General features: G+C 39.4%; 1 protein-coding gene across 1 annotated transcript in view; it reads left to right on the forward strand.

Annotated features, from left to right (window-relative positions):
• Positions 1-25539, forward strand: part of Hmcn1 (hemicentin 1) — a 445711-nt gene that overhangs the window by 367287 nt on the left and 52885 nt on the right. Inside the window, exons 70-85 of the mRNA XM_038349717.1 lie at positions 928-1009; positions 2271-2407; positions 3123-3264; positions 4354-4498; positions 4878-5005; positions 5396-5552; positions 7688-7809; positions 7973-8137; positions 10037-10144; positions 10888-11025; positions 11151-11285; positions 15056-15325; positions 18608-18798; positions 21934-22147; positions 23954-24088; positions 24816-25006. Coding sequence (XP_038205645.1) covers positions 928-1009; positions 2271-2407; positions 3123-3264; positions 4354-4498; positions 4878-5005; positions 5396-5552; positions 7688-7809; positions 7973-8137; positions 10037-10144; positions 10888-11025; positions 11151-11285; positions 15056-15325; positions 18608-18798; positions 21934-22147; positions 23954-24088; positions 24816-25006 — 2460 coding nt within the window. The remainder of the gene's footprint in view (positions 1-927; positions 1010-2270; positions 2408-3122; positions 3265-4353; positions 4499-4877; positions 5006-5395; positions 5553-7687; positions 7810-7972; positions 8138-10036; positions 10145-10887; positions 11026-11150; positions 11286-15055; positions 15326-18607; positions 18799-21933; positions 22148-23953; positions 24089-24815; positions 25007-25539) is intronic.

The following is a 25539-nucleotide window of genomic DNA, read 5'->3' on the forward strand; positions in this document are numbered from 1 at the left end:
TCTTCCACACCAAGCTGTCTCTCTCAGACAACCATTTTCTACTTCTTAATCAAAGGCTTATGTGAACTTTTGTCTAAAGTAGTTTAACTGTTTTTCAAACACTCTAGTCTTAAACTTTTTCAAAGGAATGTGTACAACCTAACAAAAAATCTTTTTCATAACCTATAAAGTCAGTTTTGACTATAAGAACATTTTAATGCCAGTATTCTGAGAATGTTTAAACAGTAAAATAAGTGAGATGGCTATGGCTTTCTTACATTATAAAATGTTGTTTTGGTAAAAATAAGGTAACCTGTTTACCAGAACAATATCTCCAGATGTGGTGTCCACATAATGCCATACAGATGAAAACCAACCTCTAACATAAAACATTCATGAAGATTTTAAAATAATTGCTTTGAGTTTTAGTCAAGTAGATTCTACCATCAAACCACATTCTATCACCATATATCTCAGTGACAGAGTCAAGATGTGGTATTAATTTGTTTGGTTTAGTTATCTGGTGTTTTTTTTTAATCAGCTGCTTTTATAAATACACTACATTTCCTTCCAAAAGAGTGTAATTGAAGTTTATGATCTGCAGCTTGAACCTGTGAATGTTTATTTCCTCAAATTTAATATTAAACATCTGATCCACCATATTTGGCACTAGATCTAAACACACATAGACATACACAGCTGTATAATTATGTGTGCCTTCTTGATATTTTGTATCAGTTTCTACAATTCCTTTAAACATAGTTGTATACATAACATATATGTCAGCCAATGTTCAGTATCAAAACACTAAGCATAATGAGAACTTTTGTTCGTTCTGTTGTATGTCCTCGTGTTATTTTGCCTTTATTGGTAATCTTACTAGTTCTAGTGAATTTGCAGTCCCATCGCCAACACTAGCATGTTGATTTCTTTGTTTGGGTTTTGTAGGTGGAGGATACAGGAAGATATACATGTCTGGCATCCAGCCCTGCAGGGGATGATGATAAAGAGTACCTAGTGAGAGTACATGGTAAGTGTCATGATTTATGTTTGACCCACACACAAACTTAGTTAGAAATGATATTAGAAACAATCAGGCCATTTCACAGCACATCATATGTCTATAAATTCAGAAGTATATATTTTATAAATTTTCACTATTAATAACTTATGTTATGTACAGTGAGGTTTTTGTTATTTGTCTTGTTTTCACACAAAAACATTCAAATTTGTTGTTTTAAAAACAAAAGAATATGAATTACAATAAGGAATAGAATAAAAATAATTCTTAATTTCACCACACAATGATGTAATGCTTTTCAAGTGAACATTTCATTGCAAAAAATGTGATGATAACTAGACATAGTAGCACATAGCGTCTAGGAAAGTTGTGGGAAGATTGCTTAAGTCTAGAGTTTACAACAGAAAGGTCCTAAATATCAAAAGTAAAAAAGTAATAATAGAGAGCACAGAATTTAATTTGCTTTATATCTCACTTAATGGTTTGTTTGATGAACATTCTTATGTTAATATAATTTATAAAATCAGTTTTAGAATTGCATGCTGCCCTATATCTTCTTCCCTATTGGAGGATATTTAGGTGGTTTCTGCCTTTTTAGACATATTTTGAAATATTTCTGCAATACACTTATTTGTTTACCCATGCACGCATGTATACATGTACACGTTTGAGGATTTTGGAAATCTCTAGAAAGTTTGCATTAACTAGACCCTTTTGAATATTACTTTTATATATAAATTTAAATCATTTTCATGGGGAGGATTGTTTGAAGACTAAACAGATCTTTAATTTTCAGAGCCTGAATAACTAGGAATGCAGATTGTCTGAAAAGTGTCCCTGCTATCCCTACTCAAAACTGAGACCTACCTAAGTAAATTAAAAATATGATTTGCTAAGAAATATATCTGTAAAAGTCAATAAAAATGGATACATTTCTTTGTGTCATGGTGGACAGTTCCTGATTGGGTAATTTTTAATACTCAGGTGTTACCCAGTAGAGATGCTTCCCTTTCCTTATCACCTGTCAAATGGTGATAATGAAATGGTTATCCTATTATCCATGTCATTGTTGGAAAGATTTCATTATTTAATTGACAACAGTGCTAAATAATAATGATCCAGTTTGCTTATTATCCGCACCATAAATTGAATGACTAACAGTTGAAGTTCATGCCTTTTATCATATGGGAAACCTAATTGTTGTTGGACACCGACAGATCATTTACCCCCAGTTTATCAAATGCCCTTGGTATTCTCTTCCCATGCTTAGTGCCTCCTAATATTGCTGGAATGGATGAGCCCCAGGACTTCACTGTGTTAAGGAACAGACAGGTAACATTGGAGTGCAAATCGGATGCAGTGCCTCCACCTGTGATCACGTGGCTCAAAAATGGGGAGCGGTTACAGGTAAACCTTCTTCTTGAGTCCACAGATCATTTGTAAAAGGCAAAAACAGTTGAGGAGCCTTTGCTAAGTACCCAGACTCCAATCATTCCCTACACTTGGGTGATGCCTACCACCAATAGACCATCAATCAGGATTCTCACCAGCCATTTGCAGCCAAATGAAAGCTGTCTCTGAAGGCTTTGTTTATCCTAATTCTGGTAGTCACTAGCTTCCAGAAAAAGTTTTAAAGAGGACTGAGAAAGGCTTGATTTGAATCATCCACCTTGTCTTGCATTTCTTTGTTTAATGGAATTGGAGGCACTGTACCCTTGACTTAACCAGAATCATTGAAACAGAGAAAGGGATCTTAACTATTACAAAAGAAAAATTGGTCAGATGGCGGGTCTGGGGTTCATTCTGGTGATTTTTGCTGTTATAAAATATTACTTGGGGTTTGGAGAGATGACACAGTATTCAGGAGTGCTTGCTGTTCTCTCAGAAGACCCGAGTTCAGCCCCTGGTACCTTACAACCATCTGTAACTCAAGCACCAGAGATCCAGTAATCCCTCCTGGCCTCCACGAGCAACCTCACACTTGCACATAGTACATATACCCCTTCACACACACACACACACACACACACACACACACACCAAAAAAAACTAAAATAAATAAGATAATGTTTTATTTTATTTCACTAACATTTTAATGATATGTTTTACTTTCTGAATCCAGGCAACACCTCGAGTAAGAATCCTGTCTGGAGGGAGATACTTGCAAATTAATAATGCAGATCTGGGAGACACAGCCAACTATATCTGTGTTGCCAGCAACATCGCAGGAAAGACTACAAGAGAATTTATCCTCACGGTAAATGGTAAGGAAAATGACTCTTTCACAATTTGATTGTTTCACCAACACTATTAGAATAGATGATAATGTTTTTCAGGAGCTTATTAAGTGGGTCCTTGTGATCATGCTATTTACTTGGACATCGTTAGATTGATATTAGACCTATATTGCAAATTAATTCAACTCCAAAATGTAGATCTAGAGGTATATTTTAATATCATAGAGGATAACACACACACGTGCATGCACACACACACATGCACACAGGTACACATACATACCTCACAGACACACACACACATGTGTGCAAACACGTGCACACACAGAATTATTAGCAGATCCAACTGAGAGGAAACCATCGCACTACATCTGTGCATGACAAATGGCCCCTCATTTAGTTTGCCTTGATTGGTGGTGACTTGATAGCACACTGTACATACACACAGTGTCACAGTTTTCTCAAACACCATCATACTACTGTGGTTTTCTTAAATGCGCACACCTAGGTGCCAGAACTTGCCAGTGTTCAGGAGGATATGTAGATTTCTCTCCATAACAGTCCCTTTGGATTTTAACACAAGAAATTTTACAGCATACTGGATGACCCACACAGCTAATATCTCTAATACTAAAATTAAAGTTCAGGCTGTGTATTCCCACATGAAGTCTATGATTAATAAAACGCCTGTTCTGGGACTCACATGATTAACCACAGATGTGCTTTTCATTAAAACAGCCCACTTTCTGTTCTTTATTTAAGGCGAAGCTGTTCCAGCATTAACATTCTTTGACCATTATTTGGCTAAAGAGAAATAAGAAATATCAACTTTAATTCGCATCAGACCAAAGCTGAATTTTACTCATGCCTCTCTCACAGAGAGCCAGATTTAACATACAGTCTCGGGGATTTAAATTCTCCCCATGTATTCTTTATTTTCAAATGCAGGCTGTCTTGAGTAAGACTTCGAGAGTTAGACTTTAATTCTATTTATTCTAACCTAGATTAGTGTAGACAAAGCTAATCACTTCACCTAAAGTTCTCCTTACATCTCCAGATTCTTAGTGAAGGCTGTGTTACTTGTTTTAACTGGACTCGTGTTTGTTTCTCGTTCAGTTCCTCCAAGCATCACTGGTGGTCCCCAGAGTCTTGTCACTCTCTTAAATAAGTCAGTTGTGCTGGAATGCTATGCTGAAGGTGTGCCAACCCCAAGGATAACGTGGAGAAAGGATGGGGCTGTGCTAGCTGGGAGCCACGCAAGGTAACAGTGATAAAGAGGGAAGATAATACCGTAATGAGAAATCAAAGTGTGAGTCTTCAAATATTTTTTCTAAAACCATGATTTTGTTCTTGCTGTGTTTAGAATTAATATTTTCATTCTACAATGAGAATCAAAGTTTAGTATTTCACGAGCATAATTCCCATGATTAAAATCCGTCAGGACCACAAGGCTGCTGCTGCTGCTGCTGCTGTATACCTTCACTACATCCTAGCCTTCCTCCAAGGGCCCTGTGAATGTCACCTGAAAGAGAAAAAGACTCACAGGAGATTTTGCCAAGTCTTTAACGTTTATCTGAGTCACAGTGTAAATCATTGAAAAGGATGGATTCAGAAGGATGTATCTGCAATCTTTTTTATAGATACTCCATCTTGGAAAGTGGATTTCTTCATATTCAGACAGCACATGTCACAGATACTGGTCGGTATCTGTGTATGGCAACCAATGTGGCTGGAACAGACCGTAGGCGAATAGATTTACAAGTCCATGGTAAATATACATTTACAAAAACCACCAGGCTTTTGGTCAATTGGCTTCTGTTGCTGTTGTTGTTTTGGTTTGGTTTTTATTTGTTTGTTGTAATGAAAACGAATGCACTCATGAAGACCTGCACCTCATAGTCTAAGTAAGCATATTCCACTTCAATATGAACAAGGCGAGGCCCACGATACCTCTTTACTATAAGCTATATGCCACTGCAATATGAACAAGGTGAGGCCCACGATACCGCTTTACTATGGGTTATATGACCATCGTGCAGTTTGTGACACTTGGCTGTGGCTTCATTATATGGCAAGTTACGAATGACAAATTTCAGGTCATCAGAAATACTGCATGTAACTTCCTAGTTGCTGAATATGCTTCCCTCTAATGTTTTAGTTCCTCCTTCTATTGCTCCGGGTCCTACCAATGTAACGGTAACCGTGAATGTCCAAACTACTCTGGCTTGTGAAGCTACTGGGATACCAAAACCATCAATCAACTGGAGAAAAAATGGGCAGCTTCTTAATGTGGATCAAAATCAAAATTCATACAGGTACAAATAATTCATTTACTTTAAATGTTTTTTTAATTACAGCTGACACAAGACTATTCAAAGAAATCCTGTCTCAAAAAACCAAAAGAAGGAAAAGAAAAAGAAATATCCAAACTGACATTTAGAAACATTTTTTTTTAAATAACCAACATTTTAACCCCATCAGTGGGGCAGTAAATATATAAAGAATGAAGGATTAGCCAGTAGATAGAAAATATTTCCCTTAATATGGAATTTAATTTTCAACCTATCTTTTTTTAAATAAAAGGTGCAAGTTTTCTATACACACACCCTGTGAGGCTATTGGTGATGTCTGTAGGCACGTACATCCCGGTGTGTGTTTAGCACCCTTTACAATTTTATATTGGCAATGGATAGAAACATCTTTTGTGTAAAAGACAAACTATTCTGTGAAAGTCAAAATAAAAAGTTTTAGTTGTAAAATAAAAAAAGCAAATTTTATGCCTTGAACTATAATGTAGATATTTGGCTGATTGGATAAGGGGAAGCCAATGGCATTTTCTCCGGGGCTTACACTCTTCCAGCTTTCCTGCCAGAGCTTACAATACAGCAGTGTATGGCTATTAAATGGTAAACTTTAAGTCACTGAGAATTTCTGATGGTTTAAGAGTTCAGCTAATGGTTAGTTACCCCATCAATTGATCTGCTAGAACACTAACACCAAACGCTGCCATAGTGATACTTTGACAAGAAGTGATTTTGATTTAGGAGGAAATGTAATTCCTCTGAAAGTTTGTCAGCTTTGTCTTTCTCATCCTTTTCATGTTTTGGCTTTGGACTCAGTCTACCTTGTGTGGAAAATGTACAGGAGACATGTCAAATATACTTCCATTAAACCAAACTAACTTTTTATTTTTCCATTTCAAGTATGCCTGTATACATGTGTATAAATGTGTACACATGTATTTACATGTATAAGAGTACATGTAGGGGTGTCCCAGGTCTGCCTAAGCTGATGTCAGGAATTCTCCTCAGTTACTGTTCTATCTTATTCACAGTCTCAGGATCTCTCAGTCAACTACTTACCTCTAGCAATTCTTGTTATCCAGCTTACTCTGGGGTCGCTGTCTGTTCTCAATATCCAACTTACTCTGGGGTCCCTGTCTGTTCTCGATATTCAGCTTACTCTGGGGTCCCTGTCTATTCTTGCTAACCAGCTTACTCTGGAGTCCCTGTGTGTTCTTGATAGCCAGCTTACTCTGGGATCTCTGACTCTGCCTTCCAAGTCTGGAATGACAGGTGAGCCACTGTGTCCACTTGGCAATTATGTGGCTTACTGTGAATCTGAACTCTTGGACCTAACATCTGTGAAGCAAGCACTTTAACCATTAAAGAGTCTCCCCTGTCCCACACCAAACTATTTTTATTCCGGTATTGCAGTTTGAAAAAAGACAGATTCTTTAATTTAAACTCACATTAAGTTATATGTGACTATTTCTAAGCTTCTCAAACATTCATTTTCATATTTTAATTATAAATTAAGGAAAATTTACCAAGAGATTTACATAGCTACACATATTATACATGTTAAATATAAACATTATATATGCTACATGCATTACCATTTCTATACATGTACATATATGTATATATATGCGCGCGCGCACACACACACACACACACACACACACACACACACACAGTAAATCTCCAAAGAGGCCATAGCAAATAAAGAGGTGTATAAAGCAGGGGAAAGAGTAAAATGAATAGATCTCTACTTATTTACATGTCATATAAGTAACCAACACCCACCAGCAAAGTTACTGGTAGATTTTAAGATGCTTTATGTGAAGCATTTCAGATGGAGCCAGGGACACATTCTGTGCTATTAAACCAGGGCTGTCAATCTACTTTGTTCACTAGGAGAAGTAGCGTGATTGTGACACATGTATTCAGGAAATGCAAGGTTCAGTGTTCAGGCAAGTCTTCCAGGCAGCTGTTTCTCACTAACAAAGTTCAGATTCGTTACCATAGAGTTCAATTTTGACATGCGAATTTTATATCAGATAACAATGTTCATTTAACACTCAGCTGGTCTTGGTACCTTACTATGCTGTCTGCAAAATACATGGAAGCTAAAGCATGGACTCTCACATTTGGAATCTCTCTTCTAGGCTCCTTTCTTCGGGTTCCCTTGTCATTATTTCCCCTTCTGTGGATGACACTGCCAGTTATGAGTGCACTGTGGCGAGCGACGCTGGAGAGGACAAGAGAACAGTGGATCTCACTGTCCAAGGTAGAGCTAGCGTGGAAGTAGGCAGACTGGCGCATGCCGTGGTCTTGTCATCAGAGAGCCTTTTTACACCTACTTGGCACCCACTCTCTGAGCACCAGGATGAAGAGGGACAAAACGGCTTTGGGAATGTGGAGGCAATGGAAATCTGTTTTTGCTGTTTCAGTCCCGCCCACCATAGCTGATGAGCCTATGGATTTCCTGGTAACCAGACAGGCCCCAGCAGTCATGACCTGCACTGCTTCCGGAGTGCCAGTTCCCTCAATTCACTGGACCAAAAATGGCATAAGACTGCTTCCCAGAGGGGACGGTTATCGGATTCTGTCCTCAGGTAACAATAGTCTGTGAGTTCACGCTCACTGATTGGAGTCGTTAGCGATGGGCAGCCTTGCCCAGCCTTTCTTACAACAGAAGGAAAATGAAAAGAAAAAAAAAAGCCTTTATTCCTAAAATGTAGTTATGAAAAGAAGGGGAAGAAGGTTTTAAAAAGGAAGCTAAAAACAAAATAGCATGTAATAGCTAAAACTTATCTAATAAGCATGGTTACATGTTCACTAACTGCAGACTTAGAAATTCTCTACTTACCTGAGAGTCACACTTCTTCTACTGACCAAATAAAATACTTATTTTAAAAACATGTTATGCAGAAGACAGAACTGTGCTTTCTTGAGACTATAGGACTAAACTGAGCCTCTGGTTTTTAAGGTTCATGTAACTTAGCAAAATGTTTAGGTGCTAAATATTTTAATTTACTTTTTGACAATTATAATAGCCATGACTTGTACAATTTGTAGTACCGAGGGAAAAATAACTAAATGAAAACACAGGTGATTATCACTAAAAAGAGATCCTATACTAGGTAGGTATACCAGGGACAATCTCGTAGCAACTCATGTCCTTAGATTTCAGGTGCGTGTGTATATTGTTCTAAAAAAGAAAATCTGTCTCCAGGATCTGGCTCTGGGCTCTGATTGTTCTTCATGGACGGGCTCTGTGGGAGCCTTCTCAGCTTGGTCGATCACCTTCCTGGACCTGGGGGGAGTTGGGAGGACCTTGGTCTTAGCATAGAGTGGGGAACCCTGATGGCTCCTTGGCCTTGAGAGGGAGGGAGGGGAGGTATGGGTGGAGGGGAGGGGAGGGAAGGGGGAGAAGGAGGGGAGAGAAAGGGGAGAAGGAGGGGAGGGAGGGGGGAGGAGGAGGGAAGGAGATGGAAATTTTTAAATATAAAAAAAAATAAACCATGAGAAAAAATTAAAAAAAAAAAAAAAAAAAGAAAATCTGTGTTTCTTTAATACACAGGAAACAATAGGACATCAACACCCAGCATATAGCTTTGGTTTTAAGGCAGAAAATTTTGGTTATCTCTCGTGGATAAGTAGATTGTTTAAAATTCTATCATAAAACTGAAAGTGGCAACACTGTGTAATCACAAAGTTCTGTGCTAGAAAACAGTGTAGAACTTTCTTTGGATGATGCATAGAGTTAGCATAAAGTTGGCAGCCCCATCCAAGGTCTCAGTCCACGGCCCATGAAATCCTGTCTGCACACAGACTCCCTTGGAGATGCTCATAAAGTCATCCATCAGATGCCCATCAGCTGGTGAACGGATATACAAAAGTGGTATTGTCCACAAGTTGGAAACCTATTTGGCTGTAAAAAAGGGATATGATATTGCGCTTGCTAAAATGAATGAATCCCAAAAACATGCTTACAGTGAAATTGGTCAGTAACAAAAGCAACAAACCAGAGGATGTGATTCCTCCTTGATGAAGCACTAGAAAAAGGCAAACCTGTAGAGATAGCGGGTCGATGGGTGTGTCCCAGTGCTGAGTCTGGAAGCTGCAAGTGACCACAAATGGACACCAGTCTTCTTGAGATGTTTCTAAAATTAGGTTGCTGTTAATCAGCTCTGCAAATATCAGAAGAAAACCTCATTAAATAGTATACTTGATGGTTTTTCTAGTAAGTAAAATGTGCATCAATAAAGCTATGACTAATAAGTGCTTGCTGGTGACTTCAGAAGAAACATGAGAAAGACATGACTTACTGAATTAGGAAAATAAAGATGCACTCTATATTAAAACATTTTTTTCCTGTGGGAGATAGAGACAGGAGGACTGTAAGCGCCAGGCCAGCTTCAGTTACAATATTTCAGGATGGTCTGGGTTTGGAAGCAAGACCCTGTCACCAAAACAAATAAACAAAAAAAACCCACTTTTTTCCCTATTAGGAGCAATTGAGATATTTGCTACCCAGCTAAACCATGCAGGAAGATACACTTGTCTTGCTAGAAACGCAGCTGGCTCAGCGCACCGGCATGTAACCCTTCATGTCCAAGGTATGGAAGGTTGTTTGTTCACTAAAATCTTCTGGGTATGTGGAGTTCTTCTCTAGCATGTGCAAAGCCTGGAGTTTGCCCCAAGCACCATACACTAAAAGTGTGCAGATCGTGGAGGTAGGGATAATGATTTGTGTTCTTTTTTATACAAATAAATTAATTAATTTAATTATATTTATGAAAGAATTATGAGATCATTTGTCTAAATGATCAAACCCTAGCAATTTTTAGGTGTTATAAGTGGTTCTTTTTAATTTTAATTTTTTTTATTCATTTTACATACCAACTACAGTTTCCCCTCCTTCCCCTCCCCCAATCTTCCCCCCACTCTACCCCACCCATCCGCTCCTCAGAAAGGGTAAGGCCCTGACATGTTTAGTTTTAAAAAATGGTATTATGTCATAGTAATGCCTTGGGAATATGTAAACCAGGAACATATTGTTCAATAGATGAAAATTACACATGGATGACAAACCACACAAAACAACCTAAAAAAAAATATGTTTCTCCTTTGGTTTTTGTGATCTCTTCCAACACTGGCTTTTCCACCAGGGTTCTTTTACAACAGCTGGTGTACAGCAAGATCTAAAGAACATCAGAAGGCCAGTCCTAGCTTTCCTCTGTACAGTCAACTCACTGCTGCTGGGGGATTGCGGATTTAGCACATTGAAACTCGTTACTGTCACAGGCCATTGTGCTTCATAATAAACAACGCTATTCCTTGTGGTGGTTGACTTTTGCAGAACCTCCAGTCATTCAGCCCCAGCCAAGTGAACTGGATGTCATTCTAAACAACCCCATCTCACTTCCATGCGAAGCAACAGGGATACCAAGCCCGTTCATTACTTGGCAAAAGGAAGGCATCAACGTCATTGCCTCAGGTACCTGCCGCGATTTCAGTGTAGAGTAGTGCAGTCTGTATAGAGCTTTGTCATTCGGGGATCTCTAGGACTTTTTATAAAGCAAAAATAAATTTCTTTTGTCTCTGCTTTTGGCTATGATGTAGGCAAAAGCCTTGCTGTCCTTCCAAGTGGCAGCTTACAGATCTCCAGAGCTGTTCGAGAGGACGCTGGCACTTACATGTGTGTGGCTCAGAACCCTGCTGGCACAGCCTTGGGAAAAATCAAGTTGAATGTACAAGGTACTTGAGTAATTCATCCTCTTTGTCCTCAAAGATGTGTGCAATGATATATACTAATTGTTGATAGGCGATTGCTATGCTTGCTCCTCCCACAGCTATCTTCCCTCTTAGCTTGTGGTATAGCAACTTTTCCCCTAGAACCGTCCTGTAGAAGATGTTGTAACAGGTTTTTTTCACACCATGTGAGAAAACTAGGAAACCCATCCTATCTTTAACTTCTATGAAACTCTACTTGATTCAACAGCCACTTCTTTATGGATTCACATTTTGTGGCTTTAGTTGCTCACGGTTAAACAGGCTTTTAAAATATGAAACAGGATATCTTAGAAATGAACAGCTTGTAAATTTTCATTTCTTCTGAATATAATAAAACCTCAGCTTCAGCGTGAAATGTAAGTCTAACTGGCATAGCCATGCTTCACAAACCGAGTCTCCTGGGCCCAGCATCAGATCACCTGTCGCAGGAGTTAGCACCTATGTTTGGTCCCCCATCTTTACTTCAAGACAGGCTCAGACTACAAACGTTGTAATATTGACAACTCACACAAAAACCAAAACTGAGTGGTGTTTCCTGTGAGTGGAAAGTGTGAATGTGTGGCATTTTTAGAGAGAATAGGATGGCACAAGACCATAGTCTATCAATTGTCCTGCTTCGTCTTGGGCCACTATTAACCACTTACTGTACCCAAGTTATAAATTAAATTTCACCATAAGCATGTATATAGAGAAAACATAGGGGGTATGGAATTCTGTAGTATCGGTTTTAGACATCCACTAAGAGTCGTAGAATATATCAACTATGAAGAGAGAACAAATGTGTTTGTTCTTGTTTGTGATAACATATTTAATAAGATTGTTTTAGATTGATTTCATTTTTATTTGTGTGTCTGTGTATCTGTCTGTCTGTCTGTCTTTGTCTTTGTTTATCTGTCTGTGTGTATGTGCACATGAATACTGATGCCCACAGAAGCCAGAAGAGGGTGTAAGAACCCATGGAGCTGGAGTTACAAACAGCTCTGAGCAGTCCAGTGTGGGTGCTTGGAACTGAATTCTGGTCTTCTGCAAGAGCAGCAAGTGTCCTTAACTTCCAAGGTCACTTATCTAGCCCCTTTAATGGGATTTTTAACAAGAAAAACAACCTGAAGCTGTTGAGATGGCACTTAATTAAATGTGCTGGTCACCAAGCATAAGGACCTTAGTTTGCTGCCTTGGAACACATTATAGAAGGAGAGTGCTCACTCCCACAGATTGGTCACATGAGCTGTGCAATGTGAGGGCATGCACACACAAAGAATGATAATAAATCTGGGCGGTGGTGTCGCAAGCCTTTAATTCCAGCACTCGAGAGGCAGAGGCAGGTGGATCTCTGTGAGTTCGAGACCAGCCTGGTCTACAAGAGCTAGTTCCAGGACAGGCTCCAAAGCCACAGAGAAACCCTGTCTCGAAAAAACAAACAAACAAAAAACAAAAAAAAAAACAAAAAAAGAATGATAATAAAGTATAATTTTTAAATTACAATAAAGCTCTACATTGCTACTTTTGTTACTCTGAAATATGTGTAACGTCCACTCTAATAACTGCAACTAAACTAACTTGATGAAAAAGCAGGGATTGTGCATGTGTGTGTGAGAGAGAGAGAGAAAGAGACAGAGATGGAGAGAGGGAGGAAGAGAATTTTTCTTGTTAAACTGGAAGATTCATGATATAATTTCTTTGTCTTGAATGGAGTACTTTCTAGAATATGAAGTAAAATGGCAATAGGTTTCAATATACTGAATTTTAGTGAATTAATCCTGAATTTCTCTCAAGTGTGTTTTTTTTCTGTAGAGAATTAACAAACACAACAACTGAAGCTCACATTCCTGTTACTTGACATCAATAATTGTATTCAACACCAATAACTGGAAGTCCTTTAAATATTACAGACATGTGTCTTCTCTTATGCTTATTGTATTAGCAAATAAGGAAAGATAAACTACTTCTAAATGAAATGATGATTAATTCTGGTCAGTTCTGTGCAAAAGAAACCAAAGGCTGGAACGGTGAATAATGTAAATAAGATAAATTAGGCCATGTTCTTAGGTCAGTGGGTATGACTCTTCGGTGTAATAGGTGAGATAATAGATCAGCAATGAATAAAGACAAGCCATCTTGTTAAAGTGTCTGTGCTGGTGTCACCAGAGAGTGGTGAGCAAGGAGAGGGCAGAAAAGCATGAAAGAGAGTAGAGCCCAACTGAAGAAGGACTGGACACACTAAAATGGGGTTGGCTTTCATTCTCTGCACAATGGAAAGGGTGCAGCCAGGACTAGACATTTTTATGTGCTCTGTAGATAATACCTTTGACGACAGGAAAGAGTGGAGTTGGAAGAGTAGTTAGACATGTCTAGTCAAGGTACCATGGTCTGAGAGACAAGGCCAGGCTATGAGCTGCCCGAGAGTTAGGAGTTAAGAGAGATCATAATAGATGTCTTTGGAAGCGTAAATGTCAAGGCTGTAGGTTTTTTTGAAGATTAGAAGGAGAGTCTTAAGTTTCTTAGCTTCCAGTTTGAGCTTGAGGGACTGGAAATGCCATGAGGAAACACTAGGAGAAGGAAGCTATGGTTTCTTTTTAATCATGTTGAACACAGAAATCTTTTAAAAATTCGGATGCAAATGTCAGCTAGAACATCGACTATGTATTAGAGTTCACAGCAGGTGTGTAGTGTAAGATCAAAGCTCATAGACAGTCAGTGTTAAATCCAGAGACTAGCTATGAGTCCCTAAGGAGAGTGTGGACAGAGAAGGCTAAGGGTGAAGTCCTGGGACAGTGCATTGCTTTGAACTCTGGTAAAGGAGAATACACAGGGAGGCAGGGGAAAGCTGGCTGGAGACTGGAGGAGAACAGTATTCAAGAAGAGAGTTGTTCTGAATGCACTGTAGTTACAAAAAGACAGGAATCAAAATTATTCATTAGTTTCAGTAAGATTGTGGTCATAAAAAAGAAGCTTAAGATTTTTCTTCACTAAATGGTTAAAACGGTTGAACGATGAGAAGACAAAGGCACACACTAAGTATTGGATAGTATTTAAGCACTCCATAAACAGAGAGAGATATCTGTAGACCTCAGCGGCTTCAGGGATTGTAGATAGGGTTGTCTTTTTAAGTAGAGTGGATCATGGCAGGCAAGTATTCAGCCAGGTAATGCTAGGCGCTATAAATAATCTTAGCATGGACATTTGTCAGTATTTTCATGGTGGATGATTTAAGTCTTGGTAAAGAATCCCTTTGGAGGGAAATACTTCACAGGTCTGAAATAGGGGAAATGTCTATATAGTTATTTTCTATAATCCATTTGTCTGCGCGTTCATCTGTAAATACTGTGCTGTGCTGAGACGTCATAATAAGCTCTCTGGAAAATGCGTGGGCGAAAGTGTCTTTGAGCTGTGTAGCATTTCACGATGCTTGAAGGGCTCCATTTTAGAAGTTTAAGTACTCAAAGTGAGTCATAAACTTTGTGTATGTTTAGATACTTTTCTAGACCCTCATGAGTATCTGAAATACTGAGATCATTCCAAAATATATGCTTATCTAATATAAAATTGACTACTGCTTCCAATTGTTCATTTATAAAGACCAGTTTTCTGAAATAAACTCATGAGTTCTAATGTTCCAGACAAAAACCAAACTACAGCGCTCGGTTCTAACAGTCTAGAACCTCGCAGTGTTGCTTTACCGCAGCAGGACCATGGGAGGTGATCTGTACACTCAGTTTGAACCTTCTGTCTTTTAGTTCCTCCAGCCATTAGTTCTCATCAGAAGGAATATGTCACTGCTGTGGATAAGCCTGTCTCTCTACTGTGTGAGGCAGAGGGCTTCCCACCACCTAACATCACCTGGCACAAAGACGGGCATGCAGTTACCGAATCCCTTCGCCAGCGCATCCTGAGCTCAGGCGCTCTGCAGATAGCATTTGCTCAGCCTGACGATGCTGGTCAGTACACATGTATGGCAGCTAATGTGGCAGGATCCAGCAGCGTGAGCACCACACTCACTGTCCATGGTAGGTTGTTTAAAACTATCTATTTCCATCTGTTGTGTCACTGTGACAATGAGAAAAGATCACCAAGAACAAATGCCATGACGGTCAAAACCAGTGTGTGGAGAACAGTGCCTGTGTGCTTGATCTCCAAGCCTGTGTTCCATAAGCTGTGTTTGCTTGTGTGTGCACACATCTGTGTGAGAGATGGCATCAGTATTTCTAGGAAAATCACCCCCTTTATTCTGTGACTGTTTTATGTGGTGACATGTGCATTTTGTGACTCTTCTGTTTTACTTCTTGAAGCGTCGTCATGTTGGCTCAAAAATGATCAGTATATGAACCAGAAAACACATGCAGTTTAAACCTTATGAGAACTAAAGATTCATTGTTTTAAGGCAACACAGTCTTTTTTCTTTTCTGTATGACTTTTTTTCTGTCTTTGTATTAAGACGTTTAACAAAATATTTTAAAATCAGCATTAATGAGCTGGAGAGATGGATCAGCCATTAAAAGCATAAGCTGCTCTTGTCAAGGACCCTGGTTCAATTCCCAGCACATACATGGCAGTTCAAAGAAGTCTGTGACCCCAGTTCAGGAGAACCAGTACCTTCTTCTGGCCTCGTTGGGCACTAGGCACAAACCTACATACATGGATGATAAATACTCAAGCACATAAAATATATCAAATATGGTTTTTTTTGTTTGTTTTATTTTTATTTATTTTTTTTATTTTTTTTCTCATGGTTTATTTTTTTTTATATTTAAAAATTTCCATCTCCTTCCCTCCTCCTCCCCCCTCCCTCCCCTCCTCCTCCCCCTTCCCTCCCCTCCTTCTCCCCCTTCCCTCCCCTCCCCTCCACCCATACCTCCCCTCCCTCCCTCTCAAGGCCAAGGAGCCATCAGGGTTCCCCACTCTATGCTAAGACCAAGGTCCTCCCAACTCCCCCCAGGTCCAGGAAGGTGATCGACCAAGCTGAGAAGGCTCCCACAGAGCCCGTCCATGGAGAACAATCAGAGCCCAGTATTAAAATGTTAGTTTTATTGTCTATTCCAAGATTAATGATAGGATCTCCACTAATGTCACTGGTAGGAAACAGTAGCAAATTAAACTTTCTCTAACTACTGTTTTGGGGGGGTAGCTTTTTTTTGTTAAGTGGTGTTTGCTTTTTACTTTGTTAAAAATTTGTAAAATTTTTATTTTTCAACTGCATCTGACTCTGCTTCACTTCATAGCAAGAATGATTATTTCAAGTAAAATTCTTTTTAATTAAATGAGTAGTATACTCAAGTTAAAATATGATCCTTCATAAGTTTTCCAACTAGATTTCTTTTTTTTATTAATCCATTAAACTAGAAGTTATGCATTTAGTCTTTATCTTCAAGAAAATAAGTTCTTCTGTTCAAATATCTGTAGACATTTTATCAAAATTTTTCATGTGTCAAGTAACCACAAAACCATTAATAAGATTTTTAAATGTAAGGGTAAATACCTGTGTGTACCAAGGTATACAATAAGAGCAGACATTTTTTTAAGGAACCATTAAAACCACAACCCCAGTCATAGACAATTAAAAAGCAAACGAAAAACACTTCTTCTAGCTAACAATGAGTTCTAATATATGGTTTATTTTTCAAATTATTTATAAACTATTTCTAAAATGAGGCATAGATATTAAACGTACCATGTTTGGCTAAAGCTAATGTCACGTATAAAGTCATAGCCTTAATTTTTTATTTCAAATAAATAAAGAACTAAAAGAAACCTACTATGAACAAGGTATTGTAGCCCTGGTCTAAAATTTGAGCACTTGAGAGTCTAGGCAAGAGAATTAAGGGTTCAAATCCTTGACTACTAGTGAGTTTGAGACCAACTTGTGCTATAAGAGATCCAGTTTTACAAAACAGCAAAAAGAGTAAACAGGTGTGTGACTGTAGCCCCTACAAGAGTGGGATCCACACCCAGTAATCAGCCAACACAAACTGAATTCCATGAAGTTTTTCTTCTTGTCTTTATTAGTTTTGCTTTGTCTTGATGTTTTTTAAGAAAGAGAGAGCATCAAGTTGGATGGGTAGACAGGTAGGAGAGGATCTGGGATGAGTTGGAAAGGGGGGATGAATATGATTGGATATTGCAGAAGATTCCAAAACAATAAATAAAACATTATTTTAAAACAAAATAGTGAATGACCAGCACAAGATAAAGTCAGTTAAAAATTCTAGCATGGGTGAGGAACAGCTACTAAACTCTGCCCCAGAAGAGACGCCATTAAGAGTTGATGGCTGCAGGGAAAGGACGAGTTAATTTTCTTTGGTTTGGTAGCCACGGGTGGGTTGACCATGCCCCAGAGAATGCCCTTGTCAGCAACTGTAAACTCAGTGAGTTAAAAATAATATTTAGATAGATAATAGGTAGATAGATAGATAGATAGATAGATAGATAGATAGATAGATAGATAGATAGATAGATAGATAGATGGGCAGGCAGACAGACAGGCAGGCAGACAGACAGACAGATAACTTGTGTATAAGTATCAGAGGGGATGGAGGTCACCAAAAAAGCAAGGCCTTCTGAATCAACATGATCAAAGCTCATATAAACTTACAAGACTGAGGCAGCACGCACCAAGCCTGTACGAGTGTACACTAGGTCCGCTGCATATTTGCTATGACTTCCACTCTAGTGTTTTCATGGAATTCCTGAATGTGTGAACGAGTGGGTCTCTGATTCTACTACACTCTTTTCCTTCTGTTTGTTTTGTCCAATTCCAATGTGTTAGTCTCTGTCTCATCTTGTTATTTTATTGTTCCTTAGAACCCTGTTTGATTTCTAATGAGAGACAGAAAGGGAGTGGGCGCATATGGGAAGGGAGGCAGGGAGGATCTGGAAGGAGTAGATGGAAGGGACACCATAACCATGTTATTAAGAGAGAAAAAATTTCTATTTTTTATTTTTATTTTTTATTTATGTTTTAAAACAACCTTTCCTCATTTTTCATACCAATAATATAAGGAAAGAAAGAGGACATGAAATTTGGGGAGGTGTGCCCAAGGGATTTGGGGAGGAGTTAGTTGTGCAGGGAAGAGGAATGGACCTGATTAAAGATACATTGTATACATATATGAAATTTTCAAAGAATACAAAGAAATATTTAAGAACGCATTGCTTTCATACAACAAGGGACTATTTCATAGTTCTTTGTTTTTGTCACATTTCTAGCAAAGTCACCCTCGAAGGGCTCTTTTATGTGCTGATTTTCAACGTGAGCTCAATTTTCTGGGTGACTGTCTTTAAATTCTTCATAGTGCCTCCAAGGATCCAAAGTACAGAAGAACACTACACAGTCAATGAGAACTCCCAAGTTGTTCTCCCGTGTGTTGCTGATGGAATCCCCACGCCTGCGATTCACTGGGGAAAGGACAGTGTTCTGATAGCCAACTTGTTAGGGAAATCCACTACCCGGCCAGATGGCGAGCTTGTCTTGGAAAATGCTGTGGTAAGTTTAGTGGATGTGAATACGCACCACAGAGCCAAGCGATTAATTCACCTCCCTCCTCTTCTCAATTTAGCTCGGCAGTACTTCCTTACTACTGAAAGGCAATACTCCTATAAACTCAACAAAAGATTAATTTCTCTTACAATTCATTTTATATCATTGGAATTAGTAGTGTATTTAACAAAAGAGCTAAAACCGTCAAGTGAACTCCTCCTACATTGGTTGTTTTAGTTTTCTGGAAAAAGTCTAAGCGGTTGTGCTGTTCTCGGCACTTTTCACTATGTATCAGGAGGATGAGATGCCAGACACTCCTGTGCACGTCTGAAAAATAATGCCAAGAAAGTGTCTTTCCCGTGTAGGTTTTAAAATAACCCTTTCTAATAACTGACCTAAAACAAAAACCAAAAAGCAAAAATTGGAAACTTGGCTGGGTCGTGGTGGGTGGTGCACGCCTTTAATCCTAGAGGCAGGTGGATCTCTGTGAGTTCAAGGTCAACCTGGTTTACAAGAATTAGTTCCAGCATAGCTAGGACCGTAACACAGAGAAACCCTGTCTCAAACAAACAAAATGGAAATTCTACAGAACTATGTTAATGAGGCATTTCATGCCCTCAGGCACCCTGTTTGGAATCTGTAGAACAGTAGCCAGCAAGCAGAAACAGCTTGATTTCCAGTGTGATTGTACTTAATATGTCTATTTTTGGATGCAATCACTCTTCTAGGCCTTGAGAGAAAAATATTTAAAACCTGCGAGACAGTGCCTCAGATACATTTAAAGGATCCCATCAAAAAGGTATCTTATTCATAGTAGATGGGAGGCTTGGGAAATATGTAAAATTCTTTTAGTGAATGATATATATGAACTAGATGTTTTAAGACTTTATTTCCATAAAAACAGATTTTTAACTTAAGTTGTCACAACTTGGGACATGTGGGTGGGTGAATGTTAAGTTTTCATTGAAAAAAAGCATAAAACCAAACTTAGATTGTTTTTTTTTTTCTTTTTTCTTTTTTTGGTTTTTCGAGACAGGGTTTCTCTGCAGCTTTTTTAGAGCCTGGCCTGGAAGTAGCTCTTGTAGACCAGGCTGGCCTTGAACTCACAGAGATCCGCCTGCCTCTGCCTCCCGAGTGCTGGGATTAAAGACACGCGCCACCACCGCCCGGCAGATTGTTTTTATATATACTTAATGGTGATAAATTTCATATTTCCAATTCTTTGGTGCTTCAGGTAAAAAAAATTCTTAATATTTTAGACCAGGGTAAAAATATCAGTAATATATACATAACCTCGGTGCATTTAGACACATTAAATCAACTCATCTCATATTTATTAAGCACCTTCTCTTTGATTGAGCAACTTGGTTTATTTAGGCACTGAGACACACCAAAGAGTTTAAGTGACAATGAGCCAGGTATGTTTGAGAAACTGGCAGCCAGGAATAGCAAAGGAAAGGCATGAGAAAAGGAATAGGAGGGAAATGGAGGCCTCACCCGGTACCATCAGTGTTATTATGCATTTTTTAAAAGAACAACAATCAGGGGGATAATAAAACAAGGCTTCTTCCTACTCGTGGTGAGAATCAAAATTCCTTTTAGGTTTCAGCCGGGGAATGATACTATTTCCGCTGTTTTTCTGAAGAATTAGAATCAGTCATTGTCTTGGTCAGAGTTACTGTTGCTGCTATGAAATGACCAAAGCACATTGGGAAGGAAAGTGATTTGACTTCCAGATCACTGTGCACCATCCAAGGAAGTCAGTACGGGAACTCCAACAGGATCCTGGAGGCAAGAGCTGCTGCCCAGGCTACGAAGGCTTGCTGGCTTCTTCATCATTTCTTGGACAGCCTGCTTTCTTCTAGAACCCAAGACCACCAACCCAGTGGTGGCACCACCACAATAGACTCATCCCTCCCCCACTCAATCCCTAATTAAGAAGATGCCCCACAGTTGGATCTTATGTGGCATCTTCTCAGTTGATGTTCCCTCCTTTCAGAGGGCTCTGGCTTGTGTCAAGTTGACAGGAAGCTAGCCAGCACAGTCATGGTGATGAGAAGGGACTTCAGGGATGCAAGGTTAGAAGCAGAAGGGTGTGGGAAGAAGGTCAGATGGCAGAACTCATTGCTGAATGTTATAGCAGAGTAAGAACTTGGTTTTCCGCACATGCTTTGAAGTCAGCACATCATGGGAGATTTTTGGTGGTGTTGGAAAAGGTGAAAGCAAAGGAGGACTCAAAAATATGAGTCCAATAGTCTGAGCAATGGGGACGCTAAAACAGCCATCAGTGAAAATGCAGGTGACGGCGAATGGCAAGAGAAGGGGCAATGTCAACCCCCTGGCCTCTCCTGCTGCAACTGCAGCCATCAGATATCAGCTGGTTATCCAAGCAGAAATCCTAACAAGTTCACTGTGACTAGAATTTTTAAATAAAATCTGGGTTTGAGACACTGGAAATCATCAGCATGTGAGTGCTGTTTAAAGCCATGATACTAAATGAGATCCTCAAGGGTCTGAGTGCAAAACAAAACTAAAAGAGAACCCAAAACTGAGTCCCTCACAAGTGAACATGAAGACATTGATGTTAAGGGGAAACGACAGGAATGGATGGAGAAAAAGCAAGCTGGGTGTTAGCTGGGAAGCTATCGGAGTGATATCCAAGGGAAGACACTCAAGCTCAAATTCAGTACTGCCCACATGTCAAGTATAGTGAGTGATGATGTTGACCACAGGACTCACCGAGGGAGACTCCAGAATCACTGGGAACTTGGCCTTCATCCCACCATGTCCTCTGATGGTTTTGGTCTCTGATCCCATTACCCAGAAGGCCCACTATGTATTCAAGATGCCAACTGCCTTTTAGGGTTCTTTCTCCTTTAGTACGTTGCAGAGCAGCAGATCCTGTGGTATTTTCTATGATCTTATGAAATAATTGTTCTACTTCTGTGTGGTATGGGTTTATGCTTAAAAGCACACATTTCAAATTACAGTAGGCAAAATCTCACTTGGTGGTTTATGCTAAAAGATGGAAATTTAAATTGCCATTAGGTAAGCATGCTCCTTGGGGGAAGAAGTGCTGAAACTGTATTTTGTGTAGGAGCTTGTAATGTATTAACACTTGGAAAACTTGTGTTTATTTAGCTGGAGGACTCTGGCACCTACACATGTGTTGCTACCAATGCTGCTGGTGAAGATACACATACTGTAACGCTAACTGTTCATTCCCTTCCCACCTTTACTGAACTTCCTGGAGACCTGTCATTAAATAAAGGAGAACAGCTACGCTTAAGTTGTAAAGCCACCGGCATCCCATTGCCCAAACTAACATGGACCTTCAACAACAATATTATTCCAGGTTGGTGGTTTCATTCTTCCCATTTGAATGCATGCATCCATTCAGCAGTGTGGCCCAGTCTCTACATCCTCTTGAAGGTCATTGAGGGGTTACAAGTATAGAGTTGACTCCTTCTGTTCTGTGAAATGGCAATCTCTGCACTTGAGAAATGGGAAAATCAGGAGTTCAAGGTCATCTTCAACTACTTGGTGAGCTAAGGTCAGCCTGTGCTATATGAGATGTCACTAAATAAAGCAAATGAATAGGGCAAAAAACACTTAAAATTATGTGCTTTTCCTCACTACAGATGCACTATTTATTCTTTTGAGAGGATAAGTGGGTCACAAAAGTATACATTCTAAGATACAAGGAAAATTTTTGACAACAACAACACAACCATCTCCCCCAAAGGAGACGGTATTGTATCTTAGGCTTCTAAAGTTACTTCTGAAGGACCCCGTGCATTGCTCATTAGTGGGTTAAGGGGCTGATGCTAGAGACTTGCACATTCACTTATCTTACAGAACACAGTACCAGTATATCACATTGAGTGAATAAACCTCAGAAAAGAAGAGGTTAATCGACACAGCAAATGTGTAGCCGTTGTGTATTCTGAGTGTGAAGTTAGTGCCTAACCCCAGACCACTCATCCCTGAAGGACACGTCTATTTACTTTTGTGGATTCTTTTATTTTTGATATTATAATATAATTACATAATTTCTCCCCTCCCTTTCCTCCCTCCAAATCCTCCCTTATACCACTTCTTATTCTCTTTCAAAGTCAGAGCTTTCTTTTTATTGTTGTTACATGCATGTATGTGTGTATATAATCTTGTTTGATTTTATCACGGAAGATGCTTTCAGTAACGAGTATAAAGACGCTATCATAAATGAGTAGTTGTCTGTCCTCAGAGTTCTGATTTGCATCTATCAAATGCCTTGCTAGGGAAGCAGTAGCATAACAGCTTGAGATTTTTCTGTCATAATGAATTATGTGAATGATTGAAATTCATCAACTACATCATCTAAGTAATAGCATACTATGCCTTGGTAAAGAAAAAGCAATGTCTAAGAATCAGAACATCTTTCTACAGGTAAATACTAATTCTGCTATTTCCATTTTTAAGCTTACTTTCCCGCCTAATACAGTTGAATGAGTTCTTTAAAACTAAGTGAGAGAATGCACACAAAGTAGCCATACATAATCAGGCGGCAACTTATTTGGTATGGGCTGATTTAAGATTAGCATGCTCGTATAAAGTTCTCATCCAAATATTATAGCCTCTTTGTAAATATTTACATCCTCAGCATGTATGATTTATGAGGAAGTTTAAGTTATTTTGGATTTGATCATGATGTTATTACCTACGAGGGATATATTTTCATGACTTCCCACAACCTGCCAAGTCAGTTGAATTACAGCTGGAAGGGATGCCCACCATTGATGTAAATTGTTTGGGAAGAAAACTGGTGAGATAAATGGAATGGAAAAGGCCGTATTTCTGCAGGAAAGGGTTTTGAAACTCAGAGCCATCATGAGCCTCCTTTAAGCAACTGGCTGAGATGAAAGGAACACTTTAAAATGCTTTTCAGAGGTGTTTGTTTTCATTCTCTCTTCCTGTTCTGTGGGCTGTTTGGGTTCTTCAAACGAGTGTCTATAGACATAGTAAATAGCTCAAGGGAGGCTGTGTGGCAAGGGCTCTCTTGTCCGGTTATGGTTCAGTTGCTGACTTGCTCATAAATCTAACCTGAAAAATATTATGCTGCTGTGACATTTTCCTAGGTCACTGAGAGGCATCTGTGTTGTTTCCTAATCTGTTTCCTCAGCCCACTTTGACAGTGTCAATGGACACAGTGAACTTGTTATTGAAAGGGTGTCAACGGAGGACTCGGGCACTTACGTGTGTACAGCCGAGAACAGCGTTGGCTTTGTGAAAGCGATTGGATTTGTTTACGTGAAAGGTGGGTAAAAGCGTTCCCTGGTCCCTTTGTGATTTATTCATAATGAAAGTTTGTTTCCTCACTATGAAGTAATACAACATGACTGCAGTTTATTATTCCAATGTCACAAACATGTACAGATTCACAAGAGTAAAAACCAAAAACAACTCACAGGCAGAAAGGGGCTGGGGAGATTGTTCCGTGGTTGAGTGCTTGCACCTCAGACAGTAGAACGCATGTGTGTTTGGATGCCCAGAGCCCATGAAAAACCGAGGCAGATGTGTCAGCCACCTACAAGCCCAGCACCCAGGAGACAGACAAGAGATCCAGAGGAAAGCTGGCGAGGAATCCAGCTAGGATTGGTGGGTTTCAGGTTAAGACAGAGATTCCGTCTCAATACATAAAGTGGTGTGTGGTTGAAGAAGACCCATGACGTTAACTTTGGGCTGCACACATACACAACCACAAGAGCACCTTTCCACGTATGTTCACAGACACACACGTGCACAGCACACGCCAAGTAAGAAAGGGGGTAAATAAGAAGGACATTGGCATGAAGTTCTCCCTGTATGAGAACTGAAATTGATAATATTACCTGGGGATTCAAACGAGTTATGGTTCTGGAAAACCCAAGACATTTCAAAGTAGCTTTCCCCTCAGTGCTAAATTATATGGCTATGTGGGTCAAGAGTCACACAGGAACTCAGCACCAGCTTTTCTCTCCTGCCTATCTTATGGTGCTTCCCAGAGCCTCCCGTCTTCAAAGGTGACTACCCCTCTAACTGGATTGAACCACTTGGCGGCAATGCAATCCTAAACTGCGAGGTGAGAGGAGACCCTGCCCCAACAATCCAGTGGAGCCGAAAGGGGGCCGACATAGAAACTAACCACAGGATCCAACAACTGGGTAATGGCTCCTTGGCCATCTATGGCACTGTGGTAAGTCTCGCTGGAGTTGTTGACACAATCTACATTGCTATGTCTTGCGTCAGTGCCCTTCATAGTTGGGCATAGAGAAGAAAAATTTCTTCTATAGTCCTGTGTATGCCGTGAAATCTAAGCTAGTGTATTCCTTCTTTTAATTTGTTAATTAAAATTAAATGTTTGAAATGCATGTTCTAACTGATATATAAGAATAATGTACCTATTAATAATACTATAGCATGAGGTGTTTCAATCTGTGTATATTGTAAAATGTTTTAATCATATTAAACATTTATTAGATGCTGTGATGGAGATCTTTAAAGCCCTTTCTTCTAGCTTTTTGCTGTTTATCTGCATTTACCTTACTGTGCAATAAAGCACCAGAATCTTTCATGTTTAGTAATCATAACCAGTACCCATTCATCTTTTTTTTCCATCACTTCCTCCTCTTCACTCCCCAGCCTCTGGCCACCACCATTCTACTCTCAGTTCGCGTATTCCCTCTATGAGTGTGATCACACAGCACTTATTTTTCTGTACCTGATGTG

The sequence above is a fragment of the Arvicola amphibius genome, chromosome 12 (genome assembly GCF_903992535.2).
Source record: "Arvicola amphibius chromosome 12, mArvAmp1.2, whole genome shotgun sequence".
NCBI lineage: Eukaryota > Metazoa > Chordata > Mammalia > Rodentia > Cricetidae > Arvicola > Arvicola amphibius.